The 14048-nt window shown below is 40.7% G+C and overlaps 1 protein-coding gene across 2 annotated transcripts in view; it reads left to right on the forward strand.

Moving 5' to 3' along the window:
* Snx4 (sorting nexin 4) overlaps nucleotides 1-14048 on the forward strand; it is a 70812-nt gene that overhangs the window by 37622 nt on the left and 19142 nt on the right. For both annotated transcript variants that reach the window (XM_031363705.1, XM_031363706.1), the window contains exons 6-7: nucleotides 3020-3075; nucleotides 12653-12725. In XM_031363705.1, the coding sequence (XP_031219565.1) occupies nucleotides 3020-3075; nucleotides 12653-12725 (129 nt within the window). The remainder of the gene's footprint in view (nucleotides 1-3019; nucleotides 3076-12652; nucleotides 12726-14048) is intronic.

Here is a 14048-nt window from a genome sequence, read left to right on the forward strand (position 1 = left end):
TATATATAAGTACACTGTAGCTGTCTTCAGACACCCCAGAAGAAGGCATCAGATCTCATTGTGGATGGTTGTGATCCACCATGTGGTTGCTGAGATTTGAACTCAGGACCTTTGGAGGAGCACTCAGTGCTCTTAACTGCTGAGCCATCTCTCCAGCTTGACTGACATGTTCTTAAGGAATGTGTAATGTGGTAAATGATGGTAAATTATTTAAATAAAAATAATTTGAAGAGTGATAAGTAGCATAAAAGAAAATACTATGATCATTGTTAATGAGACAACAGGGTTCATTTTTCTAGAATTACTTTAAGGTGAATGTTAGATATAGTGGCTAGAATACAAAACACATTTCTTTCTCAAAAAGGAGTAAGAAAGTATCCTGAGGCAAGTGTTAGCAAGCATGACCTGGAAACACACAAGTAGTTTGCCTAGAATGATTTGTTGTGCTGTGTAGGGTGCATGAATTTTATAGTCACAGAACAAAAGATAGTCGTATGTTAGTGCCTTTTGTAAAATGTTGGTGGGGACAGCAGGTGGATGGGTTACAGAAAAGCCAGGAAAATGGTGCTGGAGGCTTCAAATGCTTTTTGATGACATTCTTAGTCTTTAGGTTGGTGGAAGCTAGTGATCTGTTAAGAATATATTCCAGCTGGTCAGTGGTGGTGCACACCTTTAATCCCAGCACTTGGGAAGCACAGAAAGGTAGATGTCTGTGAGTTTGAGGCCAGCCTGAAGTACAGAATGAATTTCAGGACAGCCAGAGAAAACCTTGTCTCAGAAAAAAAAAAAAAAAAAAAAAAAAAAAAAAAAAAAAGAAAGAAAAAAATTGGAGGATCAAAAGTGAGATTTGGGACTGGAGAGATGGCTCAGTGGTTAAGAGCACTGACTGCTCTTCCAGAGGTTCTGAATTCAATTCCCAGCAACCACATGGTGACTTACAACCATCTGTAATGGGGATCTGGTGTTCTTTTCTGGTGTGCTTGAAGAGAGTGATAATGTATTCACATACATGAAATAAATAAATCTTTTTTTTTTTTTAAAGTGAGATTTGAAGCAGGACATGGTGGTGCATACCTTTAATCCCAGCACTCAGGAGACAGAGGCAGGCAGGCTCTGAGTTCAAGAATAGCTTGGGCTGTATAGAGAAACCCTGCCTCAAAATAAACAAACAAATGTGAGATTTGGGATAATTAGAGACATGGCTCTGTGTTTAAGAGCACTGTCTTCTCCCAGAGGACCCAGGTTCAAGTCAGTACCCAGGTGGTAGAGCACAAACATCTTTCTGTAACCAGTCTCAGGAGACCCAGCACCTTCCTCTGCCCTCCACAAGCACCAGGCATGCACATGTACACAGACATGCTAGACATACATGTAGGCAAGACACCCCCACACATGAATAAGTAGGCTTATTTATTATTTTAAAGTGAGACTGGAGAGGTTAAAGAGATAGCTTAGCAATTAAGAACATTTGCTGCTTTTTCAGAGGACCTGGGCTTTTTTCTTCTTGCAAACCATCTGTAACTCCAGTTCCAGACTTCTTTTGGCCTCTGGGCACCAGGCACATAGTGGTACGCATGCAAACACACAGGCAAAACACTCATACACATAAAAATAAAAGAAAGAAGTCCTTATGCATTTTCAGTATTCCTAGCTTGGCTCTGGTGTTGCAGGACCCAAGTCTAGAACATGTTTATCACATTGCTTCAGGTTTCTTAGGGAATGGGGGGAGTCCTGGTGGCTTTGGTTTGCTCTGTTTTATTAATTGAGAGCATTTGAAATTGTGGTTTGGAAATTGGAATAATGTAAAGTCTTTATGAGGGTAGAGGTTTTTTAAAAAACCAAACTACATTTTGTAATTGATTTATAATTGAACTATTTTTAGTGAGCACTGTGCCTTAGGCAATAAAAACATTATTTAGTTTCCTTCCCTCCCTCCCTCCCTCCTTCCTTCCTGTCTCCCTCCCTCTTTCTCTCCCTCCACCCCTCCCTCCCTCCTTCCTTCCTTCCTTCCTTCCTTCCTTCCTTCCTTCCTTCCTTCCTTCCTTCCTTCCTTCCTTCCTTTCTGCTTTTGGAGACAGGGTTTCACTATATAGCGCTGTTCTGGAACTCCCTATCTAGACAAGGCTGGCTTCAAACAGAGGTCTGCCTGCCTCTGCCTTCCAGGTGCTAGGACTAAAGGCGTGTGCTGCCATACCTGGCTCAGTTTTTTTGTAAAAATTTAGGATTTAAATATGTTAAGTGTCTCATGAACTGAAATCCTTGTTAAATATTTATCTCTCTGTCTCTTCTTAGAGAACATTTATCTAGAAATAGGTGAAGAAGATGTGCTGTCTTCTAGCCCAGGAATATTGTCTCACACCTGCAGTCTTAGTGCTAGGGAGCTAAGAGGGTCAGGAGTGCAGGCAGCTGGGCTACATGATGCCCTGTCTCAAAAGCCAAGACAGAACAGAAAGAAAGGGATGGCTTCAGTGCGATGAACTAGCTGTATAGCAATGTGATGACGTCTAGCTTGCTTTATTTAGGAGAGCATTACTTTAATATATATATTTTCATTTTTTTTTCTGAGACATTGATTACAATAAGAAAACTGAAGGCCTTTTGGTTTGGAGTCCACCTGAGTACTATGTTCAGAGTGCACAGGATCTTCATGAGGCAGCAGGTCACAGCTGACCTAAGCAGATCATTACTTTTCTTGCAAAGCTTTCAAGAGAAGTAAGGCTTGTCCTGTGACTCACCACATGCAGAGCTGATGGTGTTACTGGTACATTGGTGTTTGCAGGTGTACTCTGGAATCCCTGATGGCCGTCATTCATAGAAGAATACTGATTCTAATTTATAAACATGCTTGTGGAGTTTTCTCAAAAAGAATTGCTAAGCTATTCTTCAATATGCTTAATGTGCTGACAATTGATAGAAAAAAAAAGTGCTTGAGCACTTTAATTCTGAAGGAAAAGTAAAAATGTTTGAATTTTATACCCTGAAATACAATTGTATTAAGTCAACAAATTATTTTTTCCAGGCAGACTCCAGGTTAAAAGCGCTTAATGCAACATTCAGAGTGAAAAACCCAGACAAGTAAGGCTTTGCTTTAATAACATTTGCAGTGTTGTTTTGAATGGTGCCTATCAATCTGTTTAATTTTTCATTTCTGAATGTATGCACTTAATTTGCTAAATATTTTGAATAATAATTCACATTTAGTGAAACCATTTTAAAGTCTAAAACTGATTTTGAAAATTTGTAATTTGGGTGTAAGGTTGTGTCTGAAGTTTTACAAAATAAGACCATTGCTTTTTCTCCTAGAAAGATTCGTTAAATGCTGAAGATATCAGAAAAATGAGAGAAGCAATTTTGTGTAATTTTTCTTGTGTGACTGCTTATCAAATGTGCAGCTTAAGAAAATTATGTTATTATCTATATAATAACAGTCTAATTTGCATGCCAAAAAACTGAGGATAAGTCCAGAAGTGTAAGGGCCCTGAGCTGCTTTGTTACATAAGTCCTTGACTTCATGACCATCATCAGTCTAGCTCTTGAGAGCACTGATGCCCTAGGTGCTGGGCCTTAGCAGATGTGACTCCTCGGGCAAGACTGGAGATTTAGAGTTTGCTCGCTCTCTCAATCTGGTGGGTGGCCGGGCTCCTCATTGCATGCTCCTTTGCAGGAATCATGCTTTGTAGAGATGGTTTGTAGCCTTGTGTCCTTAGGCTTAGGAGATGGTTAGATTTCTCTAGTGAGTCCTTCAGCACTAATTTCTCTGTAGGCTAAATTCTTATCAAATGAAGCCTAAGCTTGCATATTTTGATAACATGTCATGTCTAATTATAACTTACAAACTGACATTATTAACAATAATGACCCTGTTTTACTTGTTTTGTGGTGGGGATGAAACCCAGGGCCTCTTGTGTGCTAGGCAGACTCTCTGCTACCAAGTTAAATCTGTAGCTTTTCTTGATTTTTAACATAAATTTTGAATATAAAATATAAGTGAATATTCTAAGGTTTTAGAAATTAGGAAATGGTAATAATAATCATTAAGTTTTTGTTTCTTGTTTTTTCTTTACTATTTTTAATTATGTATATATGTGTGAATGCTGGGATCAGCAAGCATATTTATCTACATTTTGATGTGTGGATGTAGGATCTCATGTGGCCCAGACTCACGGCCCCTCTTGTGTGTGCCTTCTGCATGTTGGGATTACGGAGTATGTGTTACTGCACTTCACATGTTTTGTTTTGTTGTTTGTTTATTGCATTTTTTTCTAGAGAAAATTTAGGTTTACAGCAACACTGAGCATCAGGTGTAGACACCTCCATCCCTATTTCCTCCCAGACTCTCATTCTCCATTTCTCACAGCAGCGCACTGCACAGACAGAGCTTGTTGCTGATCTGTAGCTCACTGTGGCAGCTCTTGACGTGTGTGGTTTGGGATGTGTGTCTACTGTTGTAGGGCCATGCAGAATAGATATAACTAATTGATTTCCTAAAGTCATCTCCCCTCCAACTCTAGGGACGTTTCATTTCTACTATTTCCCTAGTTTATCCTCTTTAGTCCTGACATACCAAATAAAAGGTAGCCTTTCAAATTGGCCTCTTTCATTCAGTTCCCATTGAGGTTTTTATAAATGTTGTAATGGCATGCATATTTAATAATAGGTGTTTTATAAGTTAGAACTAAAATTATAAGTTACTATAAAAGAAACAAACCGGGCTTGTGACATGGGTGACTGTATATTCATTAGAGGATCTATTATTTTTATTGATACTTTAATATTAATATTTTGTTACCTATTTCTTTTTATATTTTTTTATTTTTATTTTTTATTTTTTATTTTTTGGTTTTTCAAGACAGGGTTTCTCTGTATAGCTTTGGCTGTCCTGGAACTCACTCTGTAGACCAGGCTTGCCTCAAACTCAGAAATCCACCTGCCTCTGCCTCCCAAGTGCTGGGATTAAAGGTGTGCACCACCACCACCAGGCATCTATCTCTTTTTAATCAAATGCTTATCAGTGTAATGAAAAAGACTTTGTCAATTGAATTTCTTCAGAATTTTTTTTTTTTTTTGTGGTTCTACAAGGTTATTTGAATTACTGGATTTTATTTATCTATATTGTTTGTAGGTTTTTAGAATTTCAAATGGGATATGGCCAGTAGCATTATCAGAGTTTAAAATAAAATCAGTGTGTAGTCATATCTGTTTGGACTTTCTATAATACACCAGCTTCCTAATAATGATATGAAAAGTTTTATTAATTATGATAGCTTTAGCTAAGGCTCATTCCCAACTAACTTTTTTTTTTTTTTTTTTTTGGTTTTTCGAGACAGGGTTTCTCTGTGTAGTCCTGGCTGTCCTGGAACTCACTCTGTAGACCAGGCTGGCCTTGAACTCAGAAATCCGCCTGCCTCTGCCTCCCAAGCCCAACTAAATTTTTATAATCTAATTAACCCATTTATTCTAATCTAAGTTCTGCCACATGTCTCTCTTTTTTTTTTTTAAGATTCGTTTTATTTTATGTATATGAGTACACTGTCGCTGTACAGAGATGGCGATGAGCTATCTATCATATGTGTGGCTGCTGGGAATTGAACTCAGGATTTTCTGCCAGCCCCTCTTGCTCAGGCCCCACTCACTCTGGCTCTCCATAATTCATTGTAGCTGTCTTCAGACTCACCAGAAGAGGGTGTCCGATCTCATTACGGGTGGTTGTAAGCCACCATGTGGTTGTTGGGATCCGAACTCAAGACCTACGGAAGAGCAGTCAGTGCTCTTACCCGCTGAGCCATCTCACCAGCCCCACGTGTCTCTTTAGTTACCTCTTTTTCCTTGGCTTCTGGCAGGCAAATCTTCTGCCTCAGATTCCTTCCCTGAGCTCCTAACTCTCCCCTGGAATCCTGCCTTTCCTCCCCTGCCCTGCTATATGCCATTCAGCTCTTTATTAAACCATCAAAGAATGATAGAGAATGCTGTTTAGAAAACAGAGACAGGTGATACTCACCAGTCCAGCTGTACTCACACTCTGCCCGCACAGAAATCAGCATTTGAATAATATGAGACAATCTTTACCCAGCGTGCAAAAGGATCACCCTAACATGTAGTTGCAAGGAAATTTATTTGTTTTGAATTCTATTTTAACAGAATCTTAATATGTAAATTCTTGGCCAGGCAGTAGTGGTGCATGCGTTTAATCCCAGTACTTTGGAGGCAGAGGCAGGCGGATTTCTGAATTCGAGGCCAGCCTGGTCTACAGAGTGAGTTCCAGGACAGCCAGGGCTACACAGAGAAACCCTGTCTCAAAACAAACAAACAAAAAAGGCAATTAGAAGGGAGACCTGGTGGCGTCTTCTCTTTTACATGACTTTAGGGGCTCTGTAAATGTCTTTATTGTGCAGTGATAATATAAATGCAGCTAAGGTTCATTTGTGGCCACTCATTGCCTGTTTATGTTGTGTTGCAAATAAACTAAGTCCATTAAAACAGAATTGAGAGAATAAATCAGCTGGATTATGTCAGTTACATGTTTTTATTTTTAAATGTACTAGTTTGTTTGTTTTTGTATAAATAAGCAGGTCTAATCTTGTGTCCATCATAACCTTGCCAAGAAGTTTAATTTATTGTGGCTTTAGTTGTTAGTTTTTCTTGCCTGAAAAACAAAACATTGGCTTCAATTAAATCATATATAAACTCATAACTTTGCTTTTAAAGGAGAACTACATGGTCAAATATTTCATTATGATTTGCTTAGGTCCTTCGAGTTTCCATATTGCCTACTTCAGCTTTCTTGTGCTGAGATTGAGGCAAGAATAGAGATAGAAAATAGTGTAGAGTTGGAGTTGCCTTTAAGAGGTTGCCCAGGTCTTGGCAGTGCAGTTTAGTGGTGAAAGTGCTTGCTGTGCAGGCCTGACAACTTACTTTGATCCCTAGAACCCATATTAAAAAAGCCAGATGTAATGGTGAGCATCTGGTGAGATGGGAGTTGGAGTTAGGAGAATCCCCTAGAGGTCCACAGGCCAGCTAGCCTTACCCTGCGCATGTATGCCATAGCACACCCATGCTCACATCCGCTCAGACACAGAGAAATAAATAGAAAAAGTAACACACAGCAGAGGCTCAGAGCACTGTACAGGCCCTGAGGCTGGAAATGCAGAACCTGGAAGAGGAAGGCGTCAGCAACTGACATTTGCGCTTTCTCACACTAACACAATACACTGAGCTGCTTTTTGGTTGGGTTCTGGTTGGGTTCTTTTTTCTCTCTCTCTCTTTTTTTTTTTTTTTTTTTTTTGAGATAGGGTTTCTCTGTGTAGCCCTGGCTGTCCTGGAACTCACTTTGTAGACCAGGCTGGCCTCGAACTCAGAAATCCGCCTGCCTCTGCCTCCCAAGTGCTGGGATTGAAGACATGCGTCACCACCGCCTGGCTGGGTTCTTTTTTTAAGTGATGGTTGATTGCACAAATTGTAAAGGTGTAAGTGCAGCCTGGAGAGACAGCTCAGTGTTGCAATGTACTTGTTACTCTTGTAGAGGTGTTGAGTCCAGTACCCAAGCACCCACATGGTAGCTTGCAACGATCTGTAACTCCAGTTCCAGGGAATCCCTCCTCATCTGACCTCTGTGAACATCAACCACACACGGTACACATACATACATGGAGGGAAAACACACATAAAATGACTATTTTTTTTGAGGTGGGACAGGGTCTCAGGATGTATCTGGTTTTTAGAACTCACTGTGTAGGCTAGGCTGTCCTTGAATCTTACCTGCTCTCTGCCTATTGAGTCTTGGATTAAAGTTGTGCACTACTATGCTTGACTTTAAAAAGAAAGAAAACAAAGAAGTTTTAAGAAGAAAGTATAAGAGAATTTGTATGACTTAATATTTTCAGTATGCTAAGACAGTAAAGACCAAAACCATAAGAAAATAGGGGAGCAATATAAAATAGATAACAGCTAACTCAAAAATAATGTGTGAGATTTGCTTGGGGCACTTGTACAGGTTAAGAGGGTGCAGTGACTACAGGCCAGAGAGAATAGGAATGGAGAAGAGAAAAGGCAGCGTGGGCTGTAATGACTGAGGCAGTGTTTGGAACAGAGTAGAAGTTGCATTTGTATAGACAACCCCAGCTCACAGGCTCCATTGGAATCTGTGTTTACACATTAACTCTTCTTGCCTCTGATTCAGGGATTGGACATGGTTGGAGTCTAACTGGGCTCCATGATTGGACATGGAGAGTATGGCATTCAGACATGATTGTGTGTGCTTCTTCAGTCTCTAACAACGTCATGTCATTTAGGTTCTAAGACAGTCCTTATTTGATGTGCAGACAGTGCTGGTTTTTGACTTTTTTTTTTACTTTTTTCTTTTTTTCTTTTCTTTTTTTTTCTTTTTTCTTCATTATATGTAAATACACTGTAGCTGTCTTCAGACACTCAAGAAGAGGGAGTCAGATCTCATTACAGATGGTTGTGAGCCACCATGTGGTTGCTGGGATTTGAACTCAGGACCTCCAGAAGAGCAGTCTGTGCTCTTAACCACTGAGCCATCTCTCCAGCCCTGTAGATGTCATTTCTGAAAGATCCTTGCCTCCATTTCTTACATACTGCTGTCCAAGGCTTGATGGGTTCTTTAGTTTCACCTTTAAGTCTTCCCAGTCCCAGCGTCTGGTCTCTCCGAAGATGCAGGCTTTGTTCTGACCATCTCTGTGGATATCTAGAATATTTTTTTTCTTTTTTTTTTTTTTTTAAAGATTTATTTATTATTACAAATAAGTACACTGTAGCTGTCTTCAGACAGCACCAGAAGAGGGCATCAGATCTCATTACCGGTGGTTGTGAGCCACCATGTGGTTGCTGAGATTTGAACTCAGGACCTTCAGAAGAGCAGTCTCTTACCCACTGAGCCATCTCTCTAGCCCTGAGTATCTAGAATCTTAATGCTGGCTCTGGTGACATGATTGATCCTGTGGGATGCTGTTTCTTCCCTAACCCACCTGTCATTTAAAAGAAAGCACAGCATCCTGTTCCTCAGGTGGGGAAGGAAGAGTGTGCCTTGGACAGTCTGTCGCCGGGCATGCTAGACCTCTGGTTCCCTTAACTTAGCTGGACTGCACCTTCAACTGCTTATTGGCTTATGAAATTTCGCTAACCCAATGGGACAGCAAGAACTTTATAGTTAGGCCTCATCTAAAAAGGAAAGGAAGGCCCTTAGGGAATCTGGCCTAGAGGAACTAACTGTAAAGGATTTCTGACTCCTAGTCCTTAGCACAAGATTTGATGAAGGCTATACATAGGTATACACCTTTAATCCCAGCACTTTGGTCTAGGCCAGGGTTATATAATGTGACCTTGTCTCAAAACACACACACACACACACACACACACACACACACACACACACACACACAAATAAATAAATAAATAAGATCTGATCAAGGACTGACAGAGTTTAACATTTAACCCCAACCTTTATCCACTAACACTTCAATGCAATTATTAGCCTCTATAGGAAATGCTAACTAAGCATTGGCTCTGTGTAAAGAAAGTTCATGCCGGGCGGTGGTGGCGCACGCCTTTAATCCCAGCACTTGGGAGGCAGAGGCAGGCAGATTTCTGAGTTCAAGGCTAGCCTGGTCTACAAAGTGAGTTCCAGGACAGCCAGGGCTACACAGAAAAACCCTGTCTTGAAAAAAAAAAGAAAGAAAGAAAGCAGTTCATAATTGTTTAGAAAAATATCTTTTTAAAAATTTAATGTAGACATCTAAAAATGGTTTTACTGCATACTATACAGTATATAATGTATAGATTGTGGGTATTTGGAGAATTATAAAATGGAAAGTCTCTGTCAGTGTTCGTCTATTTTTACTTCCTCCCCCAGAATTTGATATCTCAAAAGTCTAAGGTTTTTATCCTACAAATGTAAGCAAAACTGTAGAGTCAGTCTTGTGCCTCTGCTGGGGTGTAAACATGTCTTTCCAGTAGGGGTTGAGTCGATGACAGCTATGCTTTTGACCCTTTACAGCCTAGACTGTTTCTCAGATAAGAAGCACTGCCTTGAGAGGAGTACCTCTCAAACAGCAGAGGCTGTTTGAACCAGTACTGATTGCCTCACGTAGCCAGCAGCTTCTGACTCGATGAGCCATTGGAACTGTGTGCAGGGGCTCTGTGTAGTTTCCTATGCTACATTATTGATATTAGACTTTGGGGCCAGAGAGAAGACTCAACAGTTAAAAGTATTTTATGCTCCCCACAAGTCCTGAGTTAGGCTCCCAGCAGCTGTGTCAAGTGGCTCACAACCACCTGTAACTCCAGTTCCAGAGGGATCCAACAATTACAACTTCAGTCTCTTGCATAAACATACATTTAAAATAAATCTTTAAAAAAGAATCTAGGATTTGCCTCAGGATCAGTGGCTAATCTGAACTAGGAAGAAACCTGCCTAAAAGCAGAGGAATTGTGTTGGTTTTGACCTTAGAAAGATTTTCAAGGAGAGTGGGCAGATTAGAATGTGTGAGCTGACTAGGAGGCCAGTCAGGGCAGTAACAGAATTCCAGGTGGGAGACGATGTTGCTGATACTGACCTAAGGACTGGCAGAGAGGCTGGGTCAGTGCAGTAGACCCCAGCAATGTTTAAGAAGTAGATCATGTAGGCAGGTGTAAGGAGAAGGAAGGCATGGGGTGTGGGGGATAAGGACAAAGTGCAGATAGCTGTCAGGCTTCAGTCTGTAAGACTGCTGGGGAGCATGGAATGAATGTGGAGAGAGGCAGGAAAGAGAGGCAGGGCCTTGGATATGTATGTAACTATAAGAGTGCTACTCAGGGCTGGTTTTGGTCTGGGGTTAGGAGATAGTTCCAGGTTGGAGGTAGGAATTTAGAATGTGGTGGCATACTGTAATTCATAATCATAAACATAAGGTCATATAAATAAGACACAGAATGAATATTTATTGAAAGATTAGTGAGAAAGTGGCTGAGGATCTAAGACTTGCACTCTCACTATGAGCCTTTCCAGAGTGTAACCTGAGGGTAATCAGCACCTGAAATCCTGGGGTGAGCTTGTTTTAATCAGACCTGAGTGCCAGTGGACCTCTGTCTGTGGCTCCTCACACTCTTCTCCCAGTGAGAGACCCCAATAGTGGCCTTGGCTTGGATTTTTTAGTGTTGTTTTAAAGACAGGACCTGAGTCTGTAGTCTACACTGGCCTCAGATTCACAGTGAGCCATCTGTCTTAGCGTCCCAAGAACTGAGGAATTACAAGTGTAAGCTATCATGCCGAGATTTCAATAGTGCATGCATGCATGTGTGTGTGTATATGTACATGGTGTATGTGAATACATGCAGGTTCCAGAAGAGGATATTAGTCTTCTTCTGTGGCTCTTCACCTTATTTTTCTGAGACAGTGTCTCTTGTTGAAACTAAAACTCACCATCTGGGTAGCCTAGCTGGCTAATGAGTTTCCAGGATCCACCCATCTCCATCCTACAATTGCTAGAGTTACAGGCATGAAGGTCATGCCTGACTTTTATGTAGGTGCTGGAGATTTGAACTCAGGTCCTCTTGCTTTCCTGGAAAGCTCTCTACTTACTAAATCATCTCCTCAGCCCTCTGAGTAGGTATTTAAAAATTCTTAGATATGGGTAAAGGAAGGGAGCTCTACAGGAGAACCTTCAAGAGTGACAGAGAGTGCAGTGGGGTCAGCTATGGTGAAAAGAAGTGGGGAAGTGATGCGAGGCATAAAATCTAGAGAATGGGATGGAAACCGAATCTAAAGAAATGTACATTTGAGAAAGCTTTAAACTGACTGGCAGAAGTGAAAGTGAGGTTTTCCCATGCGCTGGCTTCTGTTACCTATGTGGAGAGTGACATCAGAGTCTTGGTGTCAGGCTAGAAAGATGGTTCTTTAGGCTAGAACACTTGTTGATCTTCCAGAGGGACGCAGGTCTGATCCCACATAATGGTTTACAACCACTCGTAGCTCCCTCCAGTTCAAGGCATCCAATGTCCTCTTCTAAGCTCCATGGGCACTGAGTGTGCAAGTGGTGTACACCAACCTTCACACAGAATAAAACGGACAAGTCTATTTTAAACAAGCTTGGGGTCTTTGTGAAGAATTGGAAACAAAGGTTACTGAGAACCACTAAGAATATAAGAATGTGGCAGGCATGCCTTTAATCCCAGCACTTGGGAGGCAGAGACAGGCAGATTTCTAAGTTCAAGGCCAGCCTGGTCTACAGAGTAAGTTCCAGGACAGCCAGGGCTATACAGAGAAACCTGTCTCGGGGAAACAAAACAAAACAAAACAAAACAAAACCAACAACAACAAAAAGAATATAAGAATGTCAGAGACAGCTGTTTAAGTTGCAGTATATATTTTTCAGCGCCATAAACTTTTTCCTGTTTTGTTTAGTTTTCAGAATCATTTTCTGCATCCACAGAGTTTATCTCTACCTCAGTCCCTTTGTGCATCTTTCCTTGGCTTTCAGTTTGTGTATGTATTTGATGCTGTTTTATTTTAGAATATTTTTCTATTTATATTAGTTTGTGATGTTCAGGGACAGGATGTAATTAGATAGAATGAGTTTCATTATTTCAAGGATTTGCCATTTTGTGTAGAAACAAACATTGACTGTTTTCCTAAGTGCGGTTTTGTTTCCTGTTTCAGGAGGTTTACTGAGCTGAGGCACTACAGTGATGAGCTGCAGTCTGTCATCTCACATCTCCTTCGAGTCAGAGCTGTAAGTGATCCGGAGTTCTGTGACACCCCCAAGGACGGTGCTTGTCACTGAGTCGACTTGCTTCTAACTACTGGGTGTATTTATAATGGATGAGTGATTTTACATGCAAATCTAGTGTGTTCATATCACAAACTGCCTTTTAAGAGAAGTGGAGGCCTTTTCTGTCTGAAACAGTTTGAAGAGTTTGAACCCATTACTTTCTTCCTGGTGTGTCATGGTGTAGCTAACATCTTATCAAAAGGCCTGTCATTTCAGAGTGGACTGTAAATAATGAAGGAGCTTATATTAGACTCCATGGAATAATTCCTTAGCCATTGAGGTTTGTTTTTGGTTTTGTTTAAGCTTTGTGGGATAATTTGTGGCTATTAGGACATTTTGTATCTGTGTCCTTTAAGACAGGGTTTTACTGTGTAGCCCACACTTGAACTTAACTATCCTCCTGCCTCACCTTCCCCATTGCAAACTCCACAGAATAAATTCAGCTGGATAGGAGTTGGAGAGATGGCTCAGTGGGTAAGAGCACTGACCGCTCTTCTGAAGGTCCTGAGTTTGGATCCCAGCAACCACATGGTGGCTCACAACCATTTGTAATGAGATCTGATGCCCTCTTCTGGTGTATCTGAAGACAGCTACAGTGTACTTACATATAATAAATAAATAAATCTTTTTAAAAAATTCCACTGAATAAACATACTTAAGGTACTAGTCTGCCATGACAAAGGGGATAAGGAACAACCATTGTGCTTGGACATGTTGTTGTAATACATGTAGGGAAAAATACTTTTCAGTAAATAGAGTACCTGGGAACTTGTCATCTGATCTTCCCAGAGGAAACCTTAGAACCTGAGACAGGGTCACCAGGTCTGGGGTCATATCATATGTTGGCTGAAATCTTCCTGAGATGGAATACATTGAATAAAAGAGTCCACCAACATGACAGATCACATCATGGTGTGAGCATGTGAGTGTTAGAGATCCCAGGTAGCCAGAGCCTGGGGAGGGGGCCCCTTGCTCAGTTTTTTAACAGTCCATTCTCAGTAGGCATTTGCTGGGATAATTAAGTCCTTTCAGAATTATTGTCCCTAGTACTCTAAAGACTTCTTACCAGGCCTCACACACTTTACTGAAAACCAAGATTCCAACATACAGAGCCATAATAGAAACTGTCAAACCATAATAGATTCTTTAACTGTACTGTAAAATGCTAAGTAAGGAAAGTCACGCTGGAGTGGGTGTCTTTCCCTGTTATCTTACTACTCGGAAGAAAGGGCTGAATATTGAAAGGACTTTGAGTTGATGAGCTGAAATCTCTAGATCTTTAAT

Source organism: Mastomys coucha, unplaced genomic scaffold (genome assembly GCF_008632895.1).
Source record: "Mastomys coucha isolate ucsf_1 unplaced genomic scaffold, UCSF_Mcou_1 pScaffold12, whole genome shotgun sequence".
NCBI lineage: Eukaryota > Metazoa > Chordata > Mammalia > Rodentia > Muridae > Mastomys > Mastomys coucha.